The sequence below is a fragment of the Calypte anna genome, chromosome 13, assembly GCF_003957555.1.
Source record: "Calypte anna isolate BGI_N300 chromosome 13, bCalAnn1_v1.p, whole genome shotgun sequence".
NCBI lineage: Eukaryota > Metazoa > Chordata > Aves > Apodiformes > Trochilidae > Calypte > Calypte anna.
Window position 1 is genome coordinate 11730416 of NC_044259.1, and position 11239 is coordinate 11741654.

The following is an 11239-nucleotide window of genomic DNA, read 5'->3' on the forward strand; positions in this document are numbered from 1 at the left end:
TGGCCACCCAGTCCAGCCGTTACCCCGGCACTGTTGAGTCTCCCCCTCAGCACCGCATCCCCACGGCTCTTTCAGCATCGCCGGGGATGGTGACCCCAGCACTGCCCCGGGCAGCCTGTCCCGGAGCCTGACACCTCTCATGGTGAAACCGTTCCTAGTATCCTGTCGAAACCTCCCCTGGCACAACTTGAGGCTGTGTCATCCTGTTGCGACCTGGGAGCAGGGGTTGACCCCCACCTCCCTTCAGCCTCTCAGGTGTTTGTGAAGAGAGATGACATCTCCCTTCACCTTCCTTTTCTGCAGACTGAACAAACCCAAGTTTCCTCCATCACACCTCACAAGACCTGTTGGCCAGACCTCTCACCAGCTCTGTTCCACTTATTCTAGCAGCTTGATGTCCTTACAGAGGGAAGAGTGGCCATGCTGTGGCTCTGCTGGCAGTGGGGTCAACCCGGTGCCCCCCGACCAGGCTGTACACTTGCTCAGGTACCACGCACATGTCCTCTCTTCCCCTGGAATGTTCCCCTTTTCTTTCCCAGGGCCTTTGTTCACACTTGTTTCACTGCCCACGTTTTTCCCTGAACCCACAAGGTGCCAGACTTCTTCATACCCCCAAATGAGGTTTCTCTTTCATTTCAAGGTTACTGAGGCAGAACCTAAGAAACCGCAGCAACAAACATCCCCATTTCATGAGATCAGCAGAAAAAAGCATAAGATCTCTGGATGCTACGTGTCCGGAAGGTCAGAGTTTCCATCAACAACTCATCCACCTCTGCTCTGCTCCCAGGCACAGCACCCAAGTGTCTGTCATGCCCTGGCCTCCAGCATCGCTCCCCTGCCCTCACCCTGTCACGTCTGATCCCACAGGGATCCGAGCATCAGCCTCTGCCCACTGCATCTCCAGAGGAAACCTCTGCCCGTGAGGATCCGCCACTGCCCGTGATAAACCCCCCCGAGTGTTTTTTATCCCACAGCAGCAGCTGGAGGGGCTGTGCAGCTGGGGAGGGTGCCCAGTGCCAGCTCTGTGCTCGGGAAGTGCATGGGAATACACGGTGGTGGTTTCCAGCATTGGGAATCCTCCAGGTTTCCCAGGGAATGGCAGGGGTGAAGGCTGCTGGGCATGGGTGCTGCTGTGGGTGGCACCGGGCTTGTGTCCCAGCAGGAAAATCACCTTTGCTTCTGCTGGCTTTGCCCTTCAGCATCATGGAGATGATCAAGCTCTGCTTCTCGCTGGAAATGTTCTCTGAGCCCAGCAGCCCTGCCAGCTGCCGCCTCCCTGCTGGGTTTTTTGGGGAGATTCTCGTTCGTTTTGTTTTTCCTTCTTGCCCTGGGCCTCATAGGTGAGTGGGTGCATTGAGTCCTGAAGTCATGGGGCAGGAGGGGAGCAGGGCAGGGACAAATCCCTTCATTAAGCTGTGAAACGTCCCCACGGACCCTCGCTGACACCTGAGACCTTCGGGTCTGGTCTCCCCGGGGGGAAGCGTGTTCAGGGGGCGGAGAATGAGCTGGAATGTGCTCTGGCTTATCCTGATGCAGAAAAAAAAAAAAAAAAACCCAACCCTGGCTTACCCTTCCCTCCCTTGCCTTCTCCTTCCCCTCCCTCCTGCCCTCCCGTCCCCCCGGGCAGGGCCGGGCGGGGCCAGTCAGAGGCTCCCTCCCCCGACGGGGCTCCTGCCGCTGTCTCTCGATGGGACCGGAGCCGGGAAGCAGGTAAGGACGGGAGGGCAGGAGGGGCAGGCGGCTGCTGCCTGACACCCGCGGCGTGGGCTCGTCCCCCCTCAGGGCTGCGGGGTGGGTGCACGGATGGGTGCTGACGGGACGGGCTCAGCCCAGTGCTCTCGGTTGCTTCCCTCGGACCGCCGGGGGGGGAGGCGGGGAGGGTGCATCTGCGGGTCCCATGGAGATGCTGCCTGTCCCCCACCCTGCTGCTAATTGATCCATTAATTCCGTGACTCAGCGCCGCGGGGTGGGAGGCGGGAGGTGCGAGGCTCCCCCGAAGGGATGGGGCTACGGCTGCCCTGGTCCCACGGTTTCCCTGCCCGATGACCCACGTGTGAGTGACCAGCGGGATGCCTGGCTGTAGCCTTGGTTTATCAGCTCCTTTAACAATGGTAGCAATTAATAGGGAAGTTTTTTCCCTGGGCTTTTATTCATCTCCATCAAAGCACTCTGTAAATCCTGGGGCTTCTCAAAGAAGTTTTTACTAAAGCTCTTTGCTCTCGAAGGAGCTTGTGGCCAAGGCTGGACACGGCTGCAGGAGAGAGAGCAGAGGCACTCAGAGTGATGGGGAGGTTTCTGGCTGTGGGAGGGATGGTGGGAGCTGCCCTGTCACCACTCTGCCTCTCCCTTGCAGGATGGACCACTATCATCCCACAAATCCCGCCGCCCTCCCCAAGCACATCCTGGACATCTGGGTCATTGTCTTGATCATCCTGGCCACCATCCTCATCATGACAGCCCTGGTGCTCTGCCCAGCCACTGCTGTCATCATCTACCGGGTATGGACACACCCCACGCGCAATGGCATCGTGTGAGGCTGTGGCAGAGGCACCGAGGGACAGCTGGCTTGCTGGGCAGGGGGGCACAGCCATGGGACCCTGTGCTGGGGACCCCGCAGAGCCAGATGGGGCACCCTGAGAGCTGGGGAGAGACAGGCAAGAGCCAGGGTGGGCCAGCACCCAGACACCTGCCCCTGTACCTGGATCTCACTGCCTCCCGTTTACCCACCAAGCTCATGGAGACCACCATGGAGGTGGCAGCTGGGGCACCATCAGGGAGATGCGTGACTTTGTGGATGTATCCAGCTAGAAACCACCAGCTACCATGAGATGGGCAGGCTGGGCTTGCCTTAGCTGGCAGCGCTGTCTCCTCCCAGGCAAGCAGCAAGGAGTGGAAATGCCTGGCAAAGTGATTTCTCGTTTGGAGTCCCAGCTATTGGGGTGGTTGGGAAAGAAGGATCAAAGTGAGATGGATGTGGTTTCTGGTTGTGCATTCAGAGACTTGGCTAGAAGTATGAGTGATAGATCCTGTCCTGACTGCACAGCAGGTGTGCAGCTGGCACTGGTTTCTCCAGTATCAGGTATCTGCTGAAATTGTAGGAAAAATTCTGCGGGGCACTCGGTTCCTCTTGGTCTCGTGGGGCAAAGGAGTGGGCAGCTCCTGCCAGGCTGCCTGCCCACACACCAGCTGTGCTCACTGCTCCTGTCAAAGGTGAGGATCCCCCACTACTTGTTCCATTGTGGGGGTCTCTGTGCTCCTTACCCAGTCAGGCAGAGTGGGAGGGCCAGAGGGGTTTGTGCCCAGGCAGTGAAAGGGATTGTGTAAGTTCTTACAGTGCCTCTTGCTACAGAATAAAAGAACTTTGATCTACACGTGAGTATCGTGCAGCTCTGTCCACACTCGTGTCCGGGTGCCCGCGTGCAGGATCTGAGACGCTTGGCAGCCTCTCCAGAATCACCCCCTGCACCACCTTGGATTGAAGTCCTGGGGGTTCCTGCCTGGCCTTTGAGCCCCGTGGCTGCAGTCCCATGGGAGGCACACTGCCAGCCCTGCCTCAGGCTCCGGGGGTGCAAAAACATCAGGGACTGTCAGCGAGCAGGAAGGATCCCCAGGGACGTTCTGGCAGCACACCAGCTGTTTGTCTCCTTCCTGGGTGACCAGCATTGCCCCTTGCTGCCAGCCTCATGTCAGGCTCGGTGTCCTGGTGACTCATGGAGAGCAAGGTCATGAATAATGAGATGAATCAGGCTGAGATTTGGGGATATGCTACGGCCATGCTGGTGGAAATTGTTTAAATCCCATTTTCTCCACTGGAAAGAGCAGCCAGCCTCGTGGTGTTGGAAACCCTGTGTCCCATCCCCATTTAGCTTGGTCCAAAACAGCCACCAGCTCTTGGCATTACTCCGGAGGGGCAGGCAGTTCCCAGGGAAGCAGGACCTTGGCCAAATGCCTCCCTCCCTGGGGAAGGAGCCCAGCACTGGAACACAGCCCCTGGGGAGCTGAGACGCCTGCGCTGGAGCCGTGGGCTGCGGCTGTGCTGTGGAGGGAGTGGACACGTATTCCTTGCCTGGCCCAGAAACTGATTTCTGTTTTGAGCTGTTGCCAATCTCTATTCCCTCTGGAGTTGCAGAATTTGAGGCAAAGAACCAGAGTTCTTTTCCTGTTATTTTAGTTATTTTCCCTCTCTCCCGCTCCCTCACCAGCATGGCGAGGCGGCAGCTGGAGGAGATTACGGCTGTGCTGGGTGGGAGCAGCTCTGCCCCCCCTTTCCTTTGGGACACGGGTGTGGGGACAGCCAGCACTATCTGGCACCAGGAACCGGAGCTGAGCAGCTTTGCTGTAAGGAGAATAGGGAAGAAGCCAGAAATGTTGAAACAGTTAGAGAAGGAAGCCTGGTTTGGAGCAAAATATCTGAGGAAAAAGATGCAACCCCCACACACAACCCAGTCCCTGCAGCCTGTCTCTTCCCAAATCCCTGTGCCCCTTGCCATGAGCAGCCATGGGGGATGGGGTGCGAGAAGTTTCCTTTCATGGCAGGAGTTTGCTGGGAAGTTTCCAGGCAAACATTTCCAGGAAAGGCATTGCAAAGCTTTGGAATGATGGGTTTGCTCATGAGAAAAACAAAGTGCACGGAGCAAAATGGCAGTGGGGGAAAAGCAGGGAGAAGCTGGGACATTTTAAAAGCATGAAAACAGGAGAGAAGGATTTAGACTGATGTGCGCTGTTGAGTTGGAACTTCTTGCTCCGGGACTGAGCAGGATAAGCAAATTATCTCCCCGTGGCCCTGGCTTCAGTGCTGGAGCTTGGAGCCAGCATTTGCATGGCATTTTGCTGAAGTAAAAAAGCGTTTTCCTGCCCGCTGGGGGGTGGGTCCGGCAGTGGTGACGCTGTGGCAGGCAGGCACAGCACCGGAGGTGATTCAGCATCCGCCAGGATGGTTCCCTGCCAGCACCCAAGGGTGCTGGAACAAGGTGGGAGCCGGCTGCCAGCCTGTAGGGGCTGCTGCTGGGATGCTGGCAGCTGCCGTGATGTAGGACCCTGGCTGTCACCTCACCTCTGGCCAGCAATGAGAGCTGTCCGGGGAATCCAAGCACCCAGTTCAGCTGAGGTATCCCTGCTGGACTCCTCAGGAAGTAGGAGCCTCTGTAACAATTGTGCAGCAGAAGCTGACCCCAAACGTCTTGGACACACACACCCCTCCTCAAACAGGGGTCCCAAACCACCCTCTGTGCTCCAGGCTGCAGGGGGGGGTCTCCAGGAGCACATTGCAAACATCACAGCTGGTGGGCTCATCCTTCCACAGACTGGGGAAGAGCAAAATCCTTGTAGGATCAGGATACTTGGGGGGTGCTCCTCATGGTGGAGGGGTGAGCAGCAGGACTCAGCAGCCACCCATTTCCCTTCCCCTGGGTGGGGGAATTTCTGCAGGGGCAAAGGGAGAGAGAAGGATGGGGATGCTGGAGGGGGCAGCACCCACAGCCATAGCCAGGAGGGTGTGGGGGCAATCTGGGAGGGGGACCCTGCTCCAAAGGGGACTGTGCCTGGGGAGGGGGCTGCTATGGGAGCAGGGCAGGGGAAGTGTGGTGCCTGAGGAGCCCGGGCCCCTTGCTTAGCAGAGTTTGTTTTGCTTTCGCCTTCTGTTGCACACCTAGAACAAAAGTTCAGAGGTTGCCCTGGGGCTGATGCTGTGCCAGGCTGCTGGAGGGAAAACAGTGCTGCTCCCAGCCATGGTGATGCTGCCTGCCACTGCCTGAGCCCCTCATTGCTGTCACTGGCACACTGCTGGCACTGTCCCCATTGCATCTCCTCACTCAGCTCTGGGACAAGCCCACCCAAGCATGGGACAAGCAGCATTGCATGGTCCCCACCACTGTTTTCACATTTGCTGTGCTCACCACTGCCCTGCAGCCTGGCGTGAGGTGTCTGCAGCCCCCAGCCCATGGCCTGAGGACAGGGGGGGCGGTGGCAGGGGCAGCATGGTGGCCGAAGGCTGGAAGGACCAACATCACTGGCCTCCTGCCCCCGGACTCCTGCCAAACATCTGCATCAGGCAGGGGCCAGCTCCAGCCCAGCTCTGGTGGAAAAACAACTGAGGAGGGAGGTTCGTGTGAGGGTCAGCCTGTACAGCCTGCTGCTGTGCCATTCGGGGTGGGGGACTGTGATCGGGCAGGCTGGAGGGGCACCATGTCCTCAGACAGCCATGTACCCTCGGGGCAGTGTGTTGAGGACACCGGGTGACATGCCTAAGGTCCCACAGAAGCTCAGTGGCAGAGAGAGGGCCCACCGGCTGTGCTTCATTAAATCCTTGCCTCATCCCCAGCTCCACTGAGACCCATTTGGCACCAGGACCCGAGGAAAAGGGACTTGGAGAAACAAGTCCCTTGTTTTCATTTTGGTTTTAGAAAAACACAGTTCAGGAGTGGGTGGCTCGGCCTTTCCCTCTGCATGGTGGGGACTGGACACGTGGAAGGGACACGATGCTGTGCCACCACTGCACGTGCGGCACGGCTCCTCCCAGTCCCCAAGTCCCTGTTGACAACAGGAAAGCCACCATGGCCCTGTGCGGGCAATTAGGGGATATAATTAGAAGTGGGTGGCTGTTCCTATGATGGGAACTAGCAGGACAGGGAGTGCAGCCCCATTCAGATCTCCAGCTTTGTCCTGGCTCTGTCCCAGGAGGTGGCTCAAGCCCCGGCTGGGTTCAGCAGCTTGAGCTGGCTGGGGAGTGCAGCTCCGTGTGGCAGGGTGCTGAGCATGCCCCAGTCCCTGTGGGACACACTGAGGTGCAAGCAGCCTCTCATCCTCTGGCTTTGGCTCCCACAAACTCCCCGGTTTTGACAAGGATCCACATTGCACTGCCCACAGCCACACATGTGAGGGGTGACCGGAGTGAGCATCCCTGTGGCCAGCCCCACGGTTGTGCTGGGCTCTGAGCGGCCCCCAGGCAGTGAATGAGCATCTCAGGGGTTAGTCTGAAACTTTGGGTGCACCTCACACCCATCAGGGACCCAAGCTAGGGTAGGGCTAAGCCATTTCTCCAGTAGCTTTTATGAAACTGCTGTCTCTGAAGCATGGATTCTCACTTTCCCTGCTCCATGGGTTCCCAGTCCCTCAGCCCTCCAATGCCAGCCAATGCTGCACCAGGAACCTTTTCAGGACATTGTGTTTCTGCCTGTGACAGACACAGAATGGGAAATTACTCCCAGCCTCCCCCAAACCCATGGTCCACTTCTCTTTCTCTGGTGGACGTGGTAATGTCAGAAGTGACAGTGCCTTGGCAGGGCTGGCCCGGCTTTCTAGTAAAGCTTCACCCTGCACTGGTACTTGTCACACCCATGGGTGTGCCACCCCATCCTGCTTGCTGTCACAGGCCAGCCCCCCCTTCCCCGGCGACAGCCCCCCCTCTCTAGTGTGTGGTTAATCCTCTCATCAAATAAAATTTTTGCAGGAGTTCAGGGAATTAACACCTCACCAGGGATATTTCCCTTGGAGCCAGCCCAGGGTAAATGTTTTCATTTCCCATGTATGTAAACAGGCCCTGGAAACTCCCGTCCCTGGGGACACAAAGGGCTAAGGAAGGGATGGCTGTGCCTTGCCCTGGGCTGCAGCGGGGTCACCAGGAGGCTACAGCCCCACCCAGCCCCTCACAGCCCACCCCCTGAGAGGGATCCTCCTCCAAGGCCAAGCACCCTAATTTGCTGTGCTGAAGGAGAAAAGCTTGATTAACCCTTGCCTACCCCTGAGCAACACAGCCATGGGAGTGGGGGGACACAGGACCCCAACCCGACCTCCTCTGGGGTGCTGCTGGGCCGGTTCGGTCCCCGTGACGGGGCAAGGTGGGGATGTCACCTCCTCCGGGTTCCCTGCGCAGGATGGGGACATGGCCTGGCACCTCTCCCACCCGTGCGGGTTTTAATCCCCAGGTCCACGGCTCACATAACGCGTTGCATAAATCCCACGCCCCCCGGGACGGACACACGCGGCTGCCCCGTGTGCTGGCGGGGTGTCCCCGGTCCTTGTCCCGCCGTGATACCAGCGTGACACTAACACTCTCCCAGTCCCCTCGCGTCGCCCTCGGGGCCCACACGGTTAACGCACCCTCGGCCCGTCCTTCCTCCGGCGATTGGCTCCCCCCGAGCAGCCCAGCGGCTATTTCTCGGCTGTCGGGCTGGGAGGTGACAGAAGGCGGCAGGGAGAGGTGTGTCCCCCCACCCACCACCCACCCCTGTTCCCGCTGTCCCCGCTGTCCCCGGGTGTGAGGAGGGTGCCCGCACCCCACGCCCGCCCCGGCCATGGGGGGCTGGTCCCGCAGTGCCTGGATTTTGCCCCTTTTTTTGGCTGGGCTCGTCCAGCCGGGGCAGGGCCAGGAGAAGGAAAAGGTAAGAGAGGTGGGGGAGACCCCCATGGGGGGAGGTGTGGGGGCCATGCAGTGCTTTGGGGACCCACCTGTCCCCAAGGCTTGTGGCAGAACTCCCAGGGGCAGGAGCGGGGCACGGTCGCCCTGTGACACCCCATCCCCACCCCCCAGTCCGGCTGCCTGGATCACGGGGAGATTTTCCTGAGCTAAGTCTTGCAAAGGGGAGTTGATGTCCTGGGGTTGGGGACAAAGCAAGACAGAGCCTTGTCCCCCGCCCCCAGTGACTCCCACAGGGGCAGAACTGAGGTCTTTTTTCCATGCACAGTGTCCGGGGGGAGGGTGCACCCATGTTTGGAGGCTGTGGGGGCCGCTGAGTCCCCACACTCGGTCGGGCAGAGAGCCGGGGTGACTGTCACCCCCAGCCCTCTCCTACCCAGGGAGGGCGAAGCAGAGCTCTGCCCTCGGGATCTCTCCGGCCTCATGGAGCCAGAGCTCCCCGGCCAGAGCCCCTGTGACTTTATCTCCTGACTGCTCCTAAAATAGCCCCTCGGTGGCACTTGGATGAGCTTGGGTCCGCTGATGAGAACAGGAGGTAGGCTCCTCCGTGTTAACCCCTGCAGCACCGCGGGCAGAGGGTGCTCCATCCCTGCACGGGTCCGGTTCAGCCCCCATCCCTTCTCTGGGCCTGGCTTGGCCACGGCACAGCATCCTGGTGCTGCTCCGGGGTGCCCCAGCTGGGTGCATGCGGGGGCTGGGTGGGGGTCCTGCCTTTTTGGAGCCCGAGGAGGCGGATTTGGTATCCCCACACCAGCTCAGGCTGTTTTCCAGCCTTCCTGCCTGACCCTGGCTGGATAAACAACCCTGCAGCTGCAGCCAGCCCTGCACATGTGTGCACATCCATGTGCGTGCTCGCTCCAGCTCATCCCATCACCCTGACCTTGGTGAGCCAGAGCCTGGTGGCTGCCAGCACATTCTGGGACAGGAGACACAGTGCTGGCAGCTGCCACCTCAGCCAGTGCCAGGGCAGGACTTGCTGCTCCAGTGGGAGTGGGTGTGGGGTGGCCAGCAGCCCACAGCCTGGTCCTATGGGATGCTCCTCACCCCACAGGTGAAATGCTACGACTCGGTGCAGGGCACCATCTACGACTATGGGGCTCTAACCCTGGATGGGGACGAGTACATCCCCTTTAAGAATTATGCAGGGAAGATGGTGCTCTTCGTCAACGTGGCCACCTACTGAGGCCTCACCCTGCAGTATGTTGGTAAGGGTCCAGTGGGACACAGGCATCCCTGGGGACAGGGTGCATGGCCGAGGAGCAGTTGGTGTCACCCAGGCATGCAGCCCTTGGCAGGTCCCCATGCTCCTGGGACTGGGCATATCCAGAGATGCTCCAAGAGGGTGGGTGCAGCTATAGGGGCAGCCTGCTAACCCCTCCCTGGCTCTGCTTGCACACAGAACTGAATGCACTACAAAATGAGCTGGGGCCCTACGGGCTTGTTGTCCTGGGCTTCCCCTCTAACCAATTTGGGAAGCAGGAACCAGGCCAGAACTCGGAGATCCTCCCTGCGCTCAAGTGAGTACTGCTGGGGGTCACCTGTCACCCCTCTCCCCAGCAGGGCTGGTGGTGGCTGCACAGGTTGTAGCTCCTGCTTGGTGTAACCCCTCTCCCTGCCTGGAGCTATGGTCCCCAAAGCCACAGGGCCTGGGGCTCCCCCCGTACCCCTGTGCAGCACCAAGAGCTGCCTGTGGGGTGACCCCTGCCCACCCTTTCCTTGCAGGTATGTCCGTCCAGGGGGTGGATTTGTTCCCAACTTCCAGCTCTTCCAAAAAGGGGACGTGAATGGTGCCAAGGAGCAGAAAGTCTACACCTTCCTGAAGGTAGGAAGGGGCACAGGGGGGTAAAGGAGTAGCACCCAGCTTGTTTTTTGGGGTCGGCAAGGTAGTGATGCACTGGTCCCGTTGCAGAACTCCTGTCCCCCAGTGGCAGAGGAGTTTGGGCTCTCCAAGAACCTCTTTTGGGAGCCTCTGCGGAACCATGACATCAAGTGGAACTTTGAGAAGTTCCTGGTGGGTCCTGATGGTGTGCCTGTCATGCGCTGGTACCACCGTGCCAACATTGCTGTTGTGAAGAACGACATCATCACCTACATGAGGGAAACGCGGGGAATGCAAGTGCCAGACCCTGAAGAGGCAGCACCACCAGCCTAAAGGGTGGCTTCTTCCCCCTGCCTTCATCCCCCCTGCCTGCTGCTCCTTATCCTAACCCCTTTCCCAAACACAGAAGCCCTCTCCATTGCTCCCATCTCTAGCACCTCCTGGCCAGGATGCTAGGCTGGGCAACTGGGTGGCAGAGACCTCAGCAATGGAAGGGGGACATTTCCCAATAACCCTGTGTCCCACACCAGGCAGTGACATCACCTACTAACCCCCAGCTTGTCCCCCTGCTCTGCTATCCCCCTGTGCTGGGCAGTGGGAGGATGCAGGGGCTGGCTGCCCTTGAAGAAGATGACCACATCTCCATGAAGGTTTGGCCCGAAAGCTCCTGCTTTGGGGTGGGCCTGGCCTGATCCTGCTGGGCATGGAGCAGCTCTTCAGTGCATTCAAGCTGCCCGTGGTCCTGGCAGAGAGACGTGCTCCTCTCCAGGTTGGGGGTGGCCAGCCTCTCAACCCTGCCAGAGAAATGCCAAATAAAGGCTCTTCAAACGCACAGCCCGGCTTCTTGGCCAGGGATAGGGGGAAGGAGTTGGAGGCACACAGCCAGCCTGGGGGTACCACTGGGGGAGGGATGGCTCCCAGATGGAGAAGCTCCATTTTTGTTTGTTTTTTTTTTTTTTCAGAGCAGCAGCAAACAGTGTTTTGGAGAGAGCAGGGGCAGGGTTGTT

General features: G+C 59.2%; 2 protein-coding genes across 4 annotated transcripts; both read left to right on the forward strand.

Annotated features, from left to right (window-relative positions):
* Positions 1-1570: 1570 nt before the first annotated feature.
* SMIM3 (small integral membrane protein 3) lies at positions 1571-3369 on the forward strand. Of its 3 annotated transcripts, none has more exons than XM_030459047.1 (2): positions 1571-1710; positions 2354-3369. In XM_030459047.1, exons 1-2 carry the CDS (start codon positions 1688-1690, stop codon positions 2532-2534), a joined length of 204 nt encoding a protein of 67 aa, XP_030314907.1. In that variant the 5' UTR covers positions 1571-1687; the 3' UTR covers positions 2535-3369. The 3 variants fall into 3 exon arrangements, with proteins under 3 accessions (XP_030314907.1, XP_030314909.1, XP_030314908.1); XM_030459049.1 differs by lacking the exon at positions 1571-1710 and adding an exon at positions 1771-1803; XM_030459048.1 differs by lacking the exon at positions 1571-1710 and adding an exon at positions 1973-2053.
* Positions 3370-8174: 4805 nt separating this feature from the next.
* GPX3 (glutathione peroxidase 3) lies at positions 8175-11064 on the forward strand. The gene is made up of 5 exons (XM_008501766.2): positions 8175-8378; positions 9465-9618; positions 9813-9930; positions 10136-10235; positions 10323-11064. Exons 1-5 carry the CDS (start codon positions 8292-8294, stop codon positions 10563-10565), a joined length of 702 nt encoding a protein of 233 aa, XP_008499988.2. The 5' UTR covers positions 8175-8291; the 3' UTR covers positions 10566-11064.
* Positions 11065-11239: the final 175 nt, after the last annotated feature.

Coding starts and splice junctions, on each gene's coding strand:
- SMIM3 (XM_030459047.1), top strand. CDS start 1,688: ATGGGACCGGAGCCGGGAAGCAG. Junction 1,711..2,353: donor GGACCGGAGCCGGGAAGCAG/GTAAGGACGGGA, acceptor TCTCCCTTGCAG/GATGGACCACTATCATCCCA.